This window comes from Podarcis tiliguerta (genome assembly GCF_965153285.1).
Source record: "Podarcis tiliguerta genome assembly, chromosome: 4".
In the NCBI taxonomy this organism is placed as follows: Eukaryota; Metazoa; Chordata; class Lepidosauria; order Squamata; family Lacertidae; genus Podarcis; species Podarcis tiliguerta.
The window spans coordinates 987848-1007089 of NC_139537.1; the positions used below are offsets into that span (position 1 = coordinate 987848).

A 19242-nucleotide genomic window follows, 5' to 3' on the forward strand; every position below is an offset into this window, starting at 1 on the left:
ACGATATAATGTTCAAATTCATTAATCTTTATTAGACACAAACTCAAATATCAACATCAAATATCAACATCAAATACGGAACTGCAATTAAGTACAATAATATAGTTGTGGGAAACTCTGCTTCTTTTCTTATCCTCCTGGACTTTCCTGTCCTTGTTCACTTTCTTCTCTTTCTTGAGCTGTACCCCCTCCCAAGCCTTGTTGTTGTTGTTGTTTAGTCGTTCAGTCGTGTCCGACTCTTCGTGACCCCATGGACCAGAGCACGCCAGGCACTCCTGTCTTCCACTGCCACCCGCAGTTTGGTCAGATTCATGTTTGTAGCTTCAAGAACACTGTCTAACCATCTCGTCCTCTGTCGTCCCCTTCTCCTTGTGCCCTCCATCTTTCCCAACATCACGGTCTTTTCCAGGGAGTCTTCTCTTCTCATGAGGTGGCCAAAGTATTGGAGCCTCAGCTTCACGATCTGTCCTTCCAGTGAGCACTCAGGGCTGATTTCCTTAAGAATGAATGCATTTGATCTTCTTGCAGTCCATGGGACTCTCAAGAGTTTCCTCCAGCACCATAATTCAAAAGCGTCAATTCTTCGGCGATCAGCCTTCTTTATGGTCCAGCTCTCACTTCCATACATCACTACTGGGAAAACCATAGCTTTAACTATACGGACCTTTGTTGGTAAGGTGATGTCTCTACTTTTTAAAATGCTGTCTAGGTTTGTCATTGCTTTCCTCCCAAGAAGCAGGCGTCTCTTAATTTCGTGGCTGCTGTCACCATCTGCAGTGATCATGGAGCCCAAGAAAGTAAAATCTCTCACTGCCTCCATTTCCTCCCCTTCTATTTGCCAGGAGGTGATGGGACCAGTGGCCATGATCTTCGTTTTTTTGATGTTGAGCTTCAGACCATATTTTGCGCTCTCCTCTTTCACCCTCAATAAAAGGTTTTTTAATTCCTCCTCACTTTCTGCCATCAAGGTTGTGTCATCTGCATATCTGAGGTTGTTGATATTTCTTCCAGCAATCTTAATTCCGGCTAGCGATTCATCCAGCCCAGCCTTTCGCATGATGAATTCTGCATATAAGTTAAATAAGCAGGGAGACAAAATACAGCCTTGTCGTACTCCTTTCCCAATTTTGAACCAATCAGTTGTTCCATATCCAGTTCTAACTGTAGCTTCTTGTCCCACATAGAGATTTCTCAGGAGACAGATGAGGTGATCAGGCACTCCCATTTCTTTAAGAACTTGCCATAGTTTGCTGTGGTTGACACAGTCAAAGGCTTTTGCATAGTCAATGAAGCAGAAGTAGATGTCTTTCTGGAACTCTCTAGCTTTCTCCATAATCCAGCGCATATTTGCAATTTGGTCTCTGGTTCCTCTGCCTCTTCTAAATCCAGCTTGCACTTCTGGGAGTTCTCGGTCCACATACTGCTTGAGCCTTCCTTGAAGAATTTTAAGCATAACCTTGCTAGCGTGTGAAATGAGTGCAATTGTGCGGTAGTTGGAGCATTCTTTAGCACTGCCCTTCTTTGGGATTGGGATGTAGACTGACCTTCTCCAATCCTCTGGCCACTGCTGAGTTTTCCAAACTTGCTGGCATATTGAGTGTAGCACCTTAACAGCATCATCTTTTAAAATTTTAAATAGTTCAGCTGGAATACCATCACTTCCACTGGCCTTGTTATTTGTAATGCTTTCTAAGGCCCATTTGACTTCACTCTCCAGGATGTCTGGCTCAAGGTCAGCAACCACACTACCTGGGGTGTACGAGACATCCATATCTTTCTGGTATAGTTCCTCTGTGTATTCTTGCCACCTCTTCTTGATGTCTTCTGCTTCTGTTAGGTCCTTACCACTTTTGTCCTTTATTATGGTAATCTTTGAATGAAATCTTCCTTTCATATCCAATTTTCTTGAACAGATCTCTGGTTCTTCCCATTCTGTTGTTTTCCTCTATTTCTTTGCATTGCTCGTTTAAGAAGGCCTTCTTGTCTCTCCTTGCCATTTTTTGGAATTCTGCATTCAATTTCCTGTATCTATCTCCCTCGCATTTTGCTTGCCTTCTCTCCCCCGCTATTTGTAAGGCCTCATTGGACAGCCACTTTGCTTTCTTGCATTTCCTTTTCATTGGGATGGTTTTCGTTGCTGCCTCCTGTATGTTTCGAGCCTCCATCCATAGTTCTTCAGGCACTCTGTCCAGCAAATCTAAATCCTTAAACCTGTTCCTCACTTCCACTGTGTATTCATAAGGGATTTGGTTCACATTGTATCTTACCGGCCCAGTGGTTTTTCCTACTTTCTTCAGTTTAAGCTTGAATTTTGCTATAAGAAGCTGATGATCTGAGCCACAGTCAGCTCCAGGTCTTGTTTTTGCTGACTGTATAGAGCTTCTCCATCTTTGGCTGCAGAGAATATAATCAATCTGATTTCGATGCTGCCCATCTGGTGATGTCCATGTGTAAAGTCGTCTCGTGTGTTGTTGGAAAAGAGTGTTTGTGATGACCAGCTTGTTCTCTTGACAGAACTCTATTAGCCTTTGCCCTGCTTCGTTTTGAATTCCAAGACCAAATTTGCCAGTTGTTCCTTTTATCTCTTGATTCCCTACTTTAGCATTCCAATCCCCTATAATGAGAAGAACATCCTTCTTTGGTGTCACTTCTATAAGGTGTTGTAAGTCTTCATAGAATTGGTCAATTTCAGTTTCTTCAGCACCAGTAGTTGGTGTATAAACTTGGATTATTGTTATGTTAAAAGGTCCCAAGCCTATTTTGTCTATTTTGTATTTCCGCCAAAATTTTCCAAATTCTGGGGATTTAAAAGTCTTTCTTCTATCTTTCTTCTATCTTTGTAGGTGAAGGAAATACCTTCAGGAAATTCCCACTTCTGTCTAATTTCATTTGTTTTCAACACCTCTGTCAGAGTCCAAGCAGCTGCCAGGGTTGGAAGATGGCCCAGAGCAAAAGGAGGGGGGTATCATGGAAACACTCTCCCAGAATGTAGGTGAAAGGCCGAACTCCACAGAACTCAGACATGGGTGGCCAGCCTTCGAGTATTCAAGAGCGTAGGGGGGTTCCAGGAAAAAGGACACAATTTGTCACAGAGTACGAAGAGAAGTTTCCTCCCATGTTGCATTTGTAGGGTGAAACGTGACACTGAGAACTTAGATGAGTCATCATCGTAATGGCGACCAGCTTGCGGGAGAAGAGCTCCTGGTAATCTGTTCTTTTCTTGGAATAAAACCAACTTTATAAATGAGCTGCACTCAAGGAATACGGATTGTGTTCCCCCACCTTGATTTCTCCAGGCAACCAATATTTAAGATACTTAACTTGTGGTGCCCAGAATTGAACACAGTATTCAAGGTGGGGTCTGACCAAGGCAAAATAAAGTGGTACTATTCCTGCCCTTGATCTGATTCGGCCTTCTGCAACATTGGCCTCTGCTCCCCATTTGGTGTCATCTGCAAATGTGATGAGCAGCCCCTCAGTTCCTTCATCCAAGTCATTTATAAAGACGTTGAACAACAACGGGCCCAGGACAGAACCCTGCAGCACCCCAGGATGATGAGGAACCATGAAGGAGGACTGTTTGGGTTCGGTCAGTCAAATCCAGTTAACAGTTTCCTCATTCAGCCCACATTTTACCGGCTTCCTCACAGATCAACAAAGTTTGTAACTCCATCCATAAAAAGGGGAGGAGAGATTTATCTGGCTGGACTTGTTTTTGAGAAAGCCATGCTTTCATCCTGTATGTTTATATTGTGAAATCTTCAGACGAAGGGTACATAAATTTTAAAAATGATTATAAATAAGGATATTGACAAGCTGGAACATGTGCAAAGGAGGGCGATTTATGTCTTTGTTTAATTTGTATAATACTTGACCCAGTGGTGCTGAATTGAATAAAATATTGGTGGTGGGACAGGTAAGGTCTGCCTTGCACAATCAAACACATGATGCATGCAGGCCATTAGAATGGCAATGCCTACTAACTTGGGTGGTGGCCCCCTCAAATATTTTATGGGGGCGCAAAAAACCCTCAGCGTCTAAAGATTGACTCCTGTTGCCACGTGTCAGGGCGGTTACAACATAAAACAAAAACACAATATAAAAATACAAAATACACATATGTAACCCTCTTCTCACCACATTTTTAAAAAGTGCAGATTTCCTTGTCTCCTAAAGCTGAACTCCTAAAGCTGATGTCTCCCCAATATGAACTCTTTGATGGCAAGTGAGAGAGTACCTCCGAGTAAAGCTCTTTCCACATTCCACACACTGATAGGGTTTCTCCCCTGTATGCATTCTTTGATGGGAAGTAAGATCATTACTCTGACTGAAGCTCTTTCCACATTCCATGCACTGATAGGGTTTTTCCCCTGTATGAATTCTTTGATGGGAAGTGAGAGAGGAGCTCTGCCTGAAGCTTTTTCCACATTCAAAGCACTGATATGGTTTCTCCCCTGTATGAATTCTCTGATGGGAAGTGAGAGAGGTCTTCATACTGAAGCTCTTTCCACATTCCATGCACTGATATGGTTTCTCCCCAGTATGAATTTTTTTATGGGAATTGAGATCAGATCTCTGACTGAAGCTCTTTCCACATTCCATGCACTGATAGGGTTTCTCCCCTGTATGAATTCTTTGATGGGAAGTGAGAGCGGAGCTCCTACTGAAGCTCTTTCCACATTCCATGCACTCATAAGGTTTCTCCCCTGTATGAATTCTTTGATGGGAAGTGAGATGGCAGCTCATACTGAAGCTCTTTCCACATTCCACACACTGATAGGGTTTCTCCCCTGTATGAATTCTTTGATGGGAAGTCACACTTTGGCTGTGACTGAAGCTCTTTCCACATTCCATGCACTGATAGGGTTTCTCCCCTGTATGAATTAGTTGATGGGAAGTGAGATGACCACTCTTCCTGAAGCTCTTTCCACATTCCATGCACTGAAAGGGTTTCTCCCCTGTATGAATTTTTTGGTGGGAATTGAGATAGGGGCTGTGACTGAAGCTCTTTCCACATTCCATGCACTGATAGGGTTTTTCCCCTGTATGAATTCTTTGATGGGAAGTGAGAGAGGCCTTCATACTGAAGCTCTTTCCACATTCAATGCACTGATAGGGTTTCTCCCCTGTATGCATTCTTTGATGGGAAGTGAGATTGGAGCTGTGACTGAAGCTCTTTCCACATTCTGCACACTGATAGGGTTTTCCCCCTGTATGAATTCTGTGATGGGAAGTGAGAGAGGAGCTCTGACTGAAGCTCTTTCCACATTCCATGCACTGATAGGGTTTCTCCCCTGTATGAATTCTGTGATGGGAAGTGAGATAGGGGCTGTGACTGAAGCTCTTTCCACATTCTGCACACTGATAGGGTTTCTCCCCTGTATGAATTCTTTGATGGGAAGTAAGATCATTACTCTGACTGAAGCTCTTTCCACATTCCATGCACTGATAGGGTTTTTCCCCTGTATGAATTCTTTGATGGGAAGTGAGAGAGGAGCTCTGCCTGAAGCTCTTTCCACATTCAAAGCACTGATATGGTTTCTCCCCTGTATGAATTCTCTGATGGGAAGTGAGAGAGGTCTTCATACTGAAGCTCTTTCCACATTCCATGCACTGATATGGTTTCTCCCCAGTATGAATTTTTTTATGGGAATTGAGATCGGAGCTCTGACTGAAGCTCTTTCCACATTCCATGCACTGATAGGGTTTCTCACCTGTATGAATTCTCTGATGGGAAGTGAGATTGGAGCTGTGACTGAAGCTCTTCCCACATTCCATGCACTCATAAGGTTTCTCCCCTGTATGAATTCTTTGATGGGAAGTGAGATGGCAGCTCATACGGAAGCTCTTTCCACATTCCCCACACTGATAGGGTTTCTCCCCTGTATGAATTCTTTGATGGGAAGTAAGAGCGAAGCTCTGACTGAAGCTCTTTCCACATTCTGCACACTGATAGGGTTTCTCCCCTGTATGCATTCTTTGATGGGAAGTGAGATTGGAGCTGTGACTGAAGCTCTTTCCACATTCTGCACACTGATAGGGTTTTCCCCCTGTATGAATTCTGTGATGGGAAGTGAGAGAGGAGCTCTGACTGAAGCTCTTTCCACATTCCATGCACTGATAGGGTTTCTCCCCTGTATGAATTCTTTGATGGGAAGTGAGATCGGAGCTCTTCCTGAAGCTCTTTCCACATTCTGCACACTGATAGGGTTTCTCCCCTGTATGAAGTCTTTGATGGGAAGTGAGAGAGGAGCTCTGACTGAAGCTCTTTCCACATTCTGCACACTGATAGGGTTTCTCCCCTGTATGCATTCTTTGATGGGAAGTGAGATTGGAGCTGTGACTGAAGCTCTTTCCACATTCTGCACACTGATAGGGTTTTCCCCCTGTATGAATTCTGTGATGGGAAGTGAGAGAGGAGCTCTGACTGAAGCTCTTTCCACATTCTGCACACTGATAGGGTTTCTCCCCTGTATGCATTCTTTGATGGGAAGTGAGATTGGAGCTGTGACTGAAGCTCTTTCCACATTCTGCACACTGATAGGGTTTTCCCCCTGTATGAATTCTGTGATGGGAAGTGAGAGAGGAGCTCTGACTGAAGCTCTTTCCACATTCTGCACACTGATAGGGTTTCTCCCCTGTATGAAGTCTTTGATGGGAAGTGAGAGAGGAGCTCTGACTGAAGCTCTTTCCACATTCCATGCACTGAAAGGGTTTCTCCCCAGTATGAATTTTTTGGTGGGAATTGAGATCAGAGCTCTGACTGAAGCTCTTTCCACATTCCATGCACTGATAGTGTTTCTTTCCATTGAGATTTCTTTGTTGGGAACTGGAATGGGAGCTCTCTCCACACTCCAAATTCTTACGTGGCTTCTCCTCTCTGGGGATTTTGTCGTGGTCATCCTTGTTCTCGATCTGCAATTCATCACAATCTGCAATGGAGGCAAAAAGAGATTTGAGCCTCAGGAACAAATGAAGAAGAACTGAAGGAAATTGGGTGTGTTGGGGTCACAGAACCAGGGAGCAGATGCATGGTCCAGGAAGCCAAAATACTTCGGAACTGAAACCGTGCCGGAACAGAGACTGATCCTCAATCCTGAGCAACTGTGACTGGCAGCGATGATGGCCAAGTTTCTGAAGCCAATGGGGGAAGATGGGTTTGCTCAGAAGAAAGAGGTGATACAAAATGGGGGAGTGATGCAAAGGATTTCACAGAGAGGAGGGTTGCTGTACAGAGGGGGAGCCCTCTACGTCCCAGAAGGGGAACTCTGAGCCAAGGTACTCAGACAATGCCACAATAGTCCGATGGCAGGCCCTGTTGGGCAATGGAAGACAGAATGCCTAGTAATGCAAGACTTCTGGCGGCCAAGGATGCAAGAGGAGGTCAAGGAGTATGTATGGGCGTGTAACACCTGTCAACGGGCAGAGGACCCGCGAGACCCCAGCAGGCCTACTACAACCACTACCTATTGGAGATTCATTCCCCGTGTCTGCAGTCATGGGATTGTTGTCTATCACATGACGGTGTATGTTTTCATTCCACAGAGTGGGAAATGACAGAGACAGGATGTTTGTGTTACTGTGTTCCGTGAAGTAGGACTATTATCCTTTGTTCTCTCTCTTTGCTGTCTGATGTGAAAAAGGAAGGAGCTAAGTCAGAATGCTCCGAGTGTTTTATATGTAAATAAAGTAGATTAGCCAAAATGCTGAGTTGCTGGTTCTGTTACACAGGCTGTGAAGACTCTGCAGATTCCTAAGTGTGCTGATGTCTGTTGCCATCAGTCGCTGTGATGTTCAGGCACAAGGAAGGTTTTGATGCTCCCGAACGATCGACCAGGAGGGAAACCATTGCCATGGATTTCATCACCGACTTGCGAGAGTCGCAGAAACAGACAGTGATCTGGGTTGTGGTGGATCTTTTTTCAAAGATGGCACATTTTGTACCCTCCGAGAAACTACCCTCGGCACACGAGACAGCGCAACTCTTCGTGGAACATGTGTTCGAACTGCATGGATCATAGAATCATAGAATCATAGAGTTGGAAGAGACCACAAGGGTCATCGAGTCCAACCCCCCGCCAAGCATGGACTACCATGGAAGTTTGGACTACCATGGAAGATTGTGTCAGATAGCGGAATACAATTCACAGCCCAGTTTTGGAGAAAACTGATGTAACCGCTGAAGGTGGAAATATGCCTCTTGTCAGCTAAACACCCACAGACAAACAGTGTCAGAGAGGACGAAGGCCACATTGCAGCAGGATCTATGATGTTATGTGAATTACCAACAAGATGACTGGGTAGACAACTTGGCACTGGCTGAATTCGCTTACAATAACGCAATACACTCATCGACACAACAAACACCATTTTTTGCTTGTCAAGGGAGACACCCACGGATGTTTCCAGGGCAGGGGGACAACCTCACAGTGCCAGCAGCAGAACAGTATGCAGAAGAAATGGAAGTGCTGCACAGTATTTTGCAGGATCACCTAGAAAGGGCGAAGGCTCAGTACAAGGCGGAAGCAGATAAACACAGGCAGGTGGGCAAGGAGATAAGGGTGGGGGACCAAGTATGGTTGTCCACAAAAGACTGGCCGAGCAAGGGATGGTGCCGTAAGCTGGAACCGCAAAGGGTGGGGCCTTTGAAGTGGTGGAACAAATCAACCCTGTGTTGTTCAAGCTACGCCTATCTGAGTCAATGAAGATGCATCTGGTGTTCCATCGGTTGCTTCTATCTCCACTGATGCTGAGACACCCGTATCAGGAGAGGAAGGAACCACCACCCTTGCCGATATTGGTGGAGGGTGAACCTGAATACGAGGTGGACGAGCTACTAGACTCTGGCAGGAGAGGTAGAGGGTGCAGTATTTTGTGTCCTGGAAGGGGTATGGACCAGAAGAGAATTCATGGGAGAGCACAGGAAACATACATGTACCAAGGTTGCAGAGCGAGTTTCATTGTAGGTACCCCAGGAAACCCAAACCCCAAGGTTGGGTAGAGGAAGAGCTGAAATGGGAAGAAGAAGGGGAGAATGAGCCCGAGTGGGAGGAAGAAGCAGACGAGCAGCAACCAGGAGGGAGGACAATGAGGAGGAATGGTGGGAAGTGGCCCAGAGCACCCCAAGAGAGGAAGAGGAGAGGCAGGAGGAACAGGAGGGGGCCCCTAGAGGGGGGGGTGATGTAAGGCTGGAGCCAGCAAGCGAACAGCAGCAGCTGCCAGATTGGACGGGAGCCCAGAGGGAAAAGAAGAAGAAGAAGAGGAGTTTGGATTTGATATCCCGCTTTATCACTACCCGAAGGAGTCTCAAAGCGGCTAACATTCTCCGTTCCCTTCCTCCCCCACAACAAGCACTCTGTGAGGTGGTTGGGGCTGAGAGACTTCAAAGAAGTGTGACTGGCCCAAGGTCACCCAGCAGCTGCATGTGGAGGAGCGGAGACGTGAACCCGGGTGCCCAGATTACGAGTCTACTGCTCTTAACCACTATACCACAAAGGGAGGATTGTTATGGGAAGAACAGAGGAAAGTACAGGGGGGAGGTCACAGCCCAGATAAATACAGGAGTTATCAGATAATAGTTTGTCTGAGCCAGTTTCCAAGCCTCTCAGCCTGAAGGAATGCGGGAGAGGAGCGGTACAAGAAAAGGGGAAATTGACATCACAGAAGTGACAGAAGAGATTCGTTTTCACGCGTTGTTTCCGGAGGAAGAGGAACAAAGCTGAGGATTTAGTTGAGTCATCATCAGGGTAGCCATAAGTCATGGGGGCAGAGAGGCATGTTTTTTCTGGAATAAAACCAACTTTTAATTGACTGTACGTGTTTGCGTCTTGCTGCTGCCACAGTATTTTATTAAAAGTTATGGTCAAATAACCAGAAAAAGCAAGCACAACTTGCTTAGGTTGACTTTTGTCAGTGTGTTATGTGATTTCAGTGATTTTGTCAGTGTGTTCTGTGATCAAGTTGGTTGGTTTTTTTGTCTTATTTCATTTAGTGAGTTTGCAGACATAATAAAATTTTAAAAATGGCACAAAGAGTTGACTGGTCACCCAGAAAGCCATGTAAATTAGTACTATTAAGTGAGCAAGGCTACAATTATGAAGAAATTAGAAACAAGATTGGGGGAAACAACCAAAGCTGGCCTTTCTATATATTTGACTCAGTTACTACAAAATCAGACTGGTAAAGGCAGGAAAAGGTGCACAACAGCAAGTTATGATCGAAAATGGAGAGACTGCACCTACGTGACGGAAAAAAATCATCTGGGTGTTTACAAGATGACATGGGGCAATGTAATGTGAATTTGAGCGCAAGGACTAGTCTAAATGCTAGAATTCTAAGGAAAAAGCCATTATCTCTCAAGCAAAGGTGGAAAAGATTAAACTGGGCTGAAAGCCATGGTAACTGGACAGCGGAACAATGGATTCCAAGCTTTTATCAGGAGAAACTGGCAACTCTCCCAGGCACCCGGCTTGGTCTCCTGTTGACCTCCCGGTCTGCTCTCCCGGCAGGAGCCAGGCAGAGGTCGCGATAGGCGATCCTTCTCAGCGTGAGAAGAACACACCCCTCTTTCCTGCCCCCCGGCAGGGGAAAGAGATAGACAGAAACGTATTTACATGGCTTTATTTCTGTCTTTGCATTGTTACAAAAAACATGTCTGCTCTCTTCAAACTCCAGCAGACGACTGAACAAACACTTCCTGTGCAGCTCATATTACACTCTGAGCTAATTCCGGTGCTGTCTGTTTCCCACAGTCACTCCCAACATCATGTGACGTTTCCAAGCAATCAGCTCGCAGCAGCATTGCTTCTATATTGTAACAGGGACAGCGCAAGAACTAATGAAAGAATTTTTTGAATTAAATAAAGAACAGGATACAGACATCAGGACAATATGGGATGCAAGTAAAGCTTTCATAAGAGGCTTTTACATACAACAAAGTGCAATAAGGAAAAGAATCAGAGAACAAAAACTAGAACAAATAAGGAAAGAAATAGGAATAAATGAAAAATTATTAACAAAACAACCAAAAAATGATCTAATAAACCAAAAACTAAAAATATTACAAACCCAGGCTTCAGCAATATTAAATAGTGAAATTGAGGATAATATTAAATGGATGAAACAAAGGTCGTTTGAATTTGCAAATAAACCCGGAAAGATGCTAGCCTGGCAATTGAAAAAAAGACAAAAGGAAAAACTGATTGATAAAATAGTGGAAGAAGGGAGAACTTTAGATAATCCTGAAGAAGTTAAAAAGTGCTTTATAAAATATTATAACAAGCTATATAAAGCAGGAAATGAGACAGAAGATGAAATAAAAAAGTATTTATATGGAAAGGATATACCTAAAATTAAGAAAGAAAAGATTCAAGATCTAAACTCCCCAATAACCACGACAGAGCTTCATCAAGCGATAATTAAGATGAAACTGGGAAAATCACCAGGTCCAGATGGTCTTACTGCAATACATTACAAAAAATTAGAGGAACCATTATTATCACCTATGAAAACACTCTTAAATAGAATACTAGAAGACGGGAAGATTCCCAACACCTGGAAACAGGCTCACATAGTAGTAATCCCAAAACAAGGACGAAGTAAAGAGTTTATAACCAATTACAGACCAATATCATTACTAAATAATGATTATAAGATCTACGCACAAATATTGGCAACAAGATTAAAGACAGTTTTGCAGGATTGCATAAATAAAGAGCAGGCAGGGTTCTTGCCGGGCAGGAAAATGAGTGATAACATAAGAACAGTGATTGATATGATCGAGTATTTAGACATGAAACCGAGTAAGAAGGTAGCCTTTGTTTTTGTGGACGCGGAAAAGGCGTTTGACAAAGTATCATGGAAATTTCTAAAAATATTATTAGACCAGATGGACATGGGGGACCAAATTACAAGAGGGCTAAAAGCAATTTATGAACAACAAGAAGCAAATATAATAATAAATAATGACACAACTGATTATTTTAAAATACAGAAGGGCACCAGACAAGGGTGCCCACTTTCACCGTTATTATTTATTTTGGTTTTGGAAATATTAAATCAAGAAATCAGACTGGATCAAGAAATAAATGGAATATCCCTAGGAGAGAAAATATACAAAATAAGGGCATTTGCAGATGATTTAGTCTTAATGGTGGAAAACCCAAAGGAAAGCATAGCAAAGGCTCTAGAAAAAATGGGAAACTTTGGAAGGGTCTCAGGTTTTGCCTTGAATAAAGAAAAAACGAAACTAATGGTAAAAAACATGGGAGATCAAGAGAAAAAGGAACTGGTAGAAAAATTTGGATTACAAATTGTAAAAAAAGTGAAATATCTAGGAATACAAATAACAATGAAAAATATAAATTTGTTTGCAGATAATTATAAAAAAAACTGGGAAGAAACAAAAAGAGAAATGGAAACTTGGACAAGACTGAATTTAACACTCTGGGGTAGAATTTCAGCTATTAAAATGAATATTTTACCAAAACTATTGTTCCTTTTTCAAATGATTCCCATAATAGGTAAAGATGATTGTTTTAAAAAATGGAAAACGGACCTAACAAAGTTTATATGGCAAGGCAAAAACCCACGGATCAAATATAAATTACTAACCGACACAAAAGAGAGGGGAGGTTTTGGACTCCCAGACCTGAGACTATATCATGATGCGGCATGCTTTACTTGGATCAAGGATTGGATCAAATTGGATAACAGTGACATTTTGGATTTGGAGGGATGGAACAACAGATATGGTTGGCATGCCTATTTAATTTATAACAAAGTGGCAGTACATAAAGAATTCCTAAACCACGTAATTAGAAATGCATTATACAAGGTCTGGGTGAGATATAGAAGGTTGTTAGAACCGAAAACCCCATGGTGGGTCTCACCGTTAGAAGTAACATCTGCTAAAAAGAAAAATACTATAGGAAAAATGGCGACATACCAGCAGCTCCTAAAGGAAGAACAGGGCCAACTAAAATTAAGACCATATGAAGAGGTGACCCAATACTGTACTACATGGTTTCAATATCACCAAATTGCACAAATATTCAATCAGGATAAAACAATAGGATTTGAAAAAGATGAATCAAAATTACAAAAAGTATTATTACAAAACTCAAAAAAAAATATATCCAAAATGTATAATTTCTTATTAGAATGGGAATTAAAGGATGAAGAAGTAAAAGAAGTCATGATCAAATGGGCATGTGATATAGGATATGTGATTCGGCTAGAACAATGGGAGAAATTATGGAAACATGATATTAAGTTCACGGCATGTTACATAATAAGAGAAAACTTTATGAAAATGGTGTACCAATGGTACTTAACTCCGGTAAAATTGGCTAAAATTTATAAATTAAATTCAAATACCTGTTGGAGATGTAAAAAAGAAATAGGAACAATGTTTCACATGTGGTGGGAATGCCGACCTATTAAACAATTCTGGAACGAAATTTACGAAGAACTCAAAAAGATGTTTAAAATATCTTTCAGTAAAAAACCAGAGGCATTCCTTTTAGGCTTAATTACAAACGATATTCCCGAAAATCAAAGGAAAGTGTTCCTTTATGCAACAACAGCTGCCAGGATGCTTATAGCAAAAAACTGGAAAGGGAGGAAAATTCCATCAGTGAAAGATTGGCAAATTAAATTTTGTGAATACATAAATCTGGCAAGACTCACAGCATTTATAAGGGGACAATCGAACCAGAAATTATTAAAAGAATGGGGTTGTGCAAAAGAGTATATGAAAAAACATTGTTCTGGAGTAAGTATATTGGTATGTAATGAATGATGCTTTACAGGGTTAAAGGGGAAAAAAATGGTGTATATATAAAAAAAAAAAGTATAAAGATGAAAGTAATTTAACCAGACACAACAATACAGTAAGAGTAAATTTACTGAGGTTTTAGAACAAAGGAAGGAAGTCAATATGTGTAAATGTACGTAGTGATATGTTTTGTTTTCCTGTAAATGTGTGCTTTTTCGTTTTCGTTTGATTCTGTTTTGTTCCCCTTTTTTTCTGGGTTTTTTTTTTTTTTTGTATGTTCCGTTTTGTTTGTTTGTATAGTATTTTTTTGGATTCAATGTTTGTAATTTTTGTTATGATTTTGCATTGGAAAAAATAAAAAATTAAAAAAAAAAATTAAAAAAATATTGTAACAGGGACAGTGTTCTTTGGAGTGATGAGACCCAAACCTCCTTGCTTGGTACTGATGGCATGAAATATGCGAGCAAAAGGTGTGGGACGAATTTGTGTCATCAAAGGAATGTAAATGCCCCAAAATACATAAATGAAATACTTGAGCCCAAACTGAAGCGTTCTGCATGTGATCTTTTCCCAGATAATGAACCTTTCTATCTGTTTGTTTGTTTTCTATTTCAACAAGATTCACCTCCATGTCTTGTTGCTGCTGTGTGCAAAAGGTGGTTTCAAGATAATCATATTCCACTGCTGGAATGGCCTGGGAATAGCCCAGACCTTAACCAAATTGAAAATCTATGGAGCCAACTAAAGAAACGTGTTAGTCAGAAGCAACCCAGCAATAAAGCCCAATTAACAGAGGCAATAATTGGATCTTGGTTTCGTATTATTACAGCTGCAGAACTAAGAAACTTGCTTCACTCCATGGGAAGGCGTTGTAAGGCCAGAATTAAAGCTAAAGGTTCCCAAACTAAGTATTAATTGACATGGTGAGAATTTCTGTTAGAAGATTGGCAGATGAAAATGATGGGCTTTGCAAATCTGGTGACACTGACAGGAAAACCAGCACGATTAAGGATTCCAGAAGGGTTGGAGTAAATTTATACGATATCTGAAAGATTATTGTAAGCAATTAACATCACTTGCAGGGTTGTCTGAAGACTTATAATGAGAAATTTTCTACCTTTCTATATTTAAATTTTGAGCCATTCTGTAATGAGTGTAATAGGAATTGGAAAATGTACAAATTGCAATGATATAAATGTTAATTTCGAAATCTGAGGCGGCAGGGAAGGAAGTTGAGGCTCTAAAGAGCCAGGGTGGTATAGCGGATAATGATGACACAAATGTACAATATTAAATGGAAAACAATTTTAAAAATTATATATATAAGGAAAAAAAACAGTAATTTACTGTTCAAGGTTTATTGTGGGGGTGTTAGGTTCCCAGGTGTTGTAGGGGGCGCTGTTGAGCTCTGTGGAAATGTATGAGGTTTGTCACATAGAGGTATTTTTTGAATTTCCAGGCAGATAGGACAATCCCACAGGGAGCCTTACCAAGAGAGGCCACGATCCCCCGATTCTCCTCCATGACGTCCTTATGCAGAGCTCTCTGGTCAGGATCCAGCAACGCCCACTCCTCGTCCGTGAAACAGACAGAGATGTCTTCAAAGCACACTGGACCCTAAAAGAAAAAGGGAAATGTCCTCTGAGACAGCAGAAATATGATCTGCTACACAATGCTCTGTTATTTCCTTCCTGTTAATTGCTGCGCTGTTTCAATAGGATGGCTTTGCTGCACATTTTAATTCTGGATGCTTATTTCAACGCTTTAATGGAATTCTTTTATTCTGTGTTTTAATTACGGACATTCATCTGCTGCAACTGGATTTCTTATGGACAGGGCCAACCCTGACCATTCTTGCAAGCAATCCAACAGTGCGCCAGTGTGCAGCCTGCCTTTGCTCCTCCATTGTCAGACGTCTCCTGGCTCTGAGAGACGAGCAGGGAGGGGGGCTTCTGGCAGAAGGAGAGGGAGCCAGGGTCTTTTGCCTCACCATCCCCCCAAAAAAGGGGGTCCCCAGATTCATTGAAAAATATCTGGTAACCGTACTCTAGCCCTCCTAGAAGGAAGATTGCAATGCAAAATGTGGAGGCAACGGAAGGGATTTATGCGATGTGAATCAGCCTGGTTGCTCCTGCCTCCCAGTAAATAATAATAATAATAATAATAATAATAATAATAATAATAATAATTTATTTATACCCCACCCATCTGGCTGGGCTTCCCCAGCCACTCTTGGCGGCTTCCAACAAAATATTAAAATCCAGTAATTCATCAAACATTAAATGCTTCCCTAAAGTAAATGCATGAAGTCAGAACAGACTGACCAAGGAGTCATTTGTATCTTGTGAAAAATGGATGCTTGGCTCAAGTGGGGGTCCTCACCCGGGGGGTCCTCAGGAGTTGCTCTCCCCCCACCCCCACTTCTGGGCACATTTCTCCCGCTCTCATGACAGACTCCTGGGGTGGGGTCTCTTTTTCTTTGCTCTGAGGGCCAGCTAAATTCATACTCTTTGCTGTTAACCATATTCCCAAATACTTGCCTTGCAATTCTTCCACCATATCTTAAACTGTATTTTTAGTTAACCTTTTCATCTTGGCCTTATTAAGTTTAAAACCAGCTAGTTGCCCAAATTCTATTTTCTTTTCTTTTTCTTGGACTCTCTGCCACTTTCAAGTCAGACTCCTGGGGTGGGGTCCCTTTTTCTTTGCTCTGAGGGCCAGGAATGTATCTGGTCAACCCCCTGAGGGCCAAGTGGGCGGGGCCAAAGACATCTCCTTTGAAATTTAGGCAGCTAATTTATTATTATTCTTCTCTTAGATGGCTGAACACACGCACAGCCATTGATGCCAAGCTCCCTGGAGGCTCAGGGAGTAGCAGCGCCCATTTCCGGCTGCTTTGCCAGCAACAACCCCTTTGGGACAGAGAGGATGTGGTCCTGGGATGCCATGCTCTGGGTGCGAGGGGATTGCTGCAGTGGCCTCCGTGGGGAGCTGCCCTGGGAGACACTGGGAAACTGGTCCCCAATGCAGCAGCCAGACTCTGGGCTGGGATCCCGCTCTTTACTCCTCTCCTTTCTTTCCCCCCTTTCCTCCCCGTGGTGGGGTGTCTACTCCATCTCCTTGTCCAGCTTTGGAAAACCATTAGCAGATGTTTCCTCTGTTCTGCAATGACGCTGAGCGATGTCACACTGAGTTAAAGTCCCAGGGACTCCTTTGTATGAAGAAGCGAGATTTCGTGGGAGACATTTTTTTCTGAAGGGGGGGCAAAAGGCCAACTGAGTTTGGGATCCTCTGCTCCAGATTAGAGAACTGGGCCAAAACAAACAAGATGAATTTTAACAGGGAGAAATGTAAAGTATTGCACTTGGGCAAAAAAAATGAGAGGCACAAATACAAGATGGGTGACACCTGGCTTGAGAGCAGTACATGTGAAAAGGATCTAGGAGTCTTGGTTGACCACAAACATGACATGAGCCAACAGTGTGACGCGGCAGCTAAAAAAGCCAATGCAATTCTGGGCTGCATCAATAGGAGTATAGCATCTAGATCAAGGGAAGTAATAGTGCCACTGTATTCTGCTCTGGTCAGACCTCACCTGGAGTACTGTGTCCAGTTCTGGGCACCACAGTTCAAGAAGGACACTGACAAACTGGAACGTGTACAGAGGAGGGCAACCAAAATGGTCAAAGGCCTGGAAACGATGCCTTATGAGGAACGGCTAAGGGAGCTGGGCATGTTTAGCCTGGAGAAGAGGAGGTTAAGGGGTGATATGATAGCCATGTTCAAATATATAAAAGGATGTCACATAGAGGAGGGAGAAAGGTTGTTTTCTGCTGCTCCAGAGAAGCGGACACGGAGCAATGGATCCAAACTACAAGAAAGAAGATTCCACCTAAACATTAGGAAGAACTTCCTGACAGTAAGAGCTGTTCGACAGTGGAATTTGCTGCCAAGGAGTGTGGTGGAGTCTCCTTCTTTGGAGGTCTTTAAGCAGAGGCTTGACAATCATATGTCAGGAGTGCTCTGATGGTGGTTCCTGCTTGGCAGGGGGTTGGACTCGATGACCCTTGTGGTCTCTTCCAACTCTATGATTCTATGATTCTATGATTCTATGATTCTATGCTCTGCAGGAAGGAGAGCGTGGCAGACCCGGCCCCTCCCTGGCAGGACCCTCTCCTCCCTGACCTGGGGTCCCCCCCCCCCTTCCCGGCACGCGCTCTCTCCTTCCCTGACCTTCCTCCTGGGGAGTCTGGCAAAAAGCTCTGGCTCTCAGCCCCGGGGCTCCTTCCTCCTCTGGGTAGCAGGAGCATATGGGGGGGGGGGTCTTGGCACCCCTCACCCTGTCCTCTCTGACTTGGGGTGCCCCCCCCTGCAGGAGCAGATCAGGCCCCCCAGGCCCCCTCCCCTGCTGCAGCCCTGGGACCCCCACCAGATCCCAGAGAGAGAGGAGACTCACCAGATCCCAGAGAGAGAGGAGACTCACCAGATCCCAGAGAGAGAGGAGACTCACCAGATCCCGGGAGAGAGAGCGAGGCAGCCCTTGCAGGGGAGACACCGAAACAGGAAAGCACTAAGAGGCGGGAAGACTAAGGAAGAAGAAGAGCCTTGCTGCCTGGGAAGCCGGAAACCTCATCCTGGCCTCTCTAGGAAGGCAGGTTCCCTTTAACCCTTGCCAAGCCGAGTCCGCCCAGCTCAGCCCCCCCCCCCTCCCCATTGCACAATCACTTAGCCAGGGCAGAACTCTGATTTCTATTAATTTCTATCATTCTGAATGGCTCTAAGGGGGCAGCTTTTCCCTGGCTCTGCCTCTGGCAAGGGGTGCTTTATTGGGGGGGTGGGATTTTGGCTCTTGGCTGGGCTCTGTGTTCAATAGTGGGTAGACGATGCAGCGATTTTTCCAAAGCAGCTCTTTATTTGTAAGTGGGAACAGAACTGAACAGTAACCAGCTCAGCCGGCCGGCTTTTATAGGCTGTCAACATTGTGGCAACAACAACCCAGGGTTTCCCGCCCAAAGTGAAAACTATATACAGTGATACCTCGGGTTACAAACGCTTCAGGTTGCAGACGCCTCAGGTTACAGACTCCGCCAACCCAGAAAAAGTACCTTGGATTAAGAACCTTGCTTCAGGATGAGAACAGAAATCGTGCTCTGGCGGTGCAGCGGCAGCAGGAGGCCCCATTAGCTAAAGTGGTGCTTCAGGTTAAGAACAGTTTCCGGAACGAATTGGGTTCTTAACCTGAGGTACCACTGTGCACGATACTCCTGGTGGCCAGAGTGAGAACTTCAATACATAACACTCTGAGCATCTCCCTCCCTTGGCCAGAAACCAGAGGAAGAGCTTGCAGGGAAAAGGGCTTTGCAGGAGGCAAGGAAGCTCCTCCTAGAATTCAGGAGTGGAGAGATAGGAGGGGATCCCAGGGTCATCTAGTCCAACCCCCAGCAATGCAGGAATCTCAGCTAAAG

At 43.6% G+C, this 19242-nt stretch overlaps 2 protein-coding genes across 2 annotated transcripts in view; both read right to left on the minus strand.

Moving 5' to 3' along the window:
• LOC310675685 (uncharacterized protein) overlaps nt 1-18339 on the minus strand; it is a 92496-nt gene extending 74157 nt beyond the window's left edge. Inside the window, exon 1 of the mRNA XM_083436695.1 lies at nt 18234-18339. The gene's annotated coding sequence lies outside the window, so the exon portion shown is untranslated. The remainder of the gene's footprint in view (nt 1-18233) is intronic.
• On the minus strand, nt 3651-18339 carry LOC310675513 (uncharacterized protein). Its single transcript, XM_083436269.1, has 3 exons — nt 18207-18339; nt 15268-15394; nt 3651-6932 (listed from the first exon to the last, which is right to left on the minus strand). The coding sequence occupies exons 2-3, from the start codon at nt 15299-15301 to the stop codon at nt 4171-4173; spliced, it is 2796 nt and encodes a 931-aa protein (XP_083292395.1). The 5' UTR covers nt 15302-15394; nt 18207-18339; the 3' UTR covers nt 3651-4170.
• Nucleotides 18340-19242: the final 903 nt, after the last annotated feature.

Coding starts and splice junctions, on each gene's coding strand:
- LOC310675513 (XM_083436269.1), bottom strand. CDS start 15,301: ATGGAGGAGAATCGGGGGATCGTGGCCTCTCTTG. Junction 6,933..15,267: donor GGGGATCGTGGCCTCTCTTG/GTAAGGCTCCCT, acceptor CCTCCATTGCAG/ATTGTGATGAATTGCAGATC.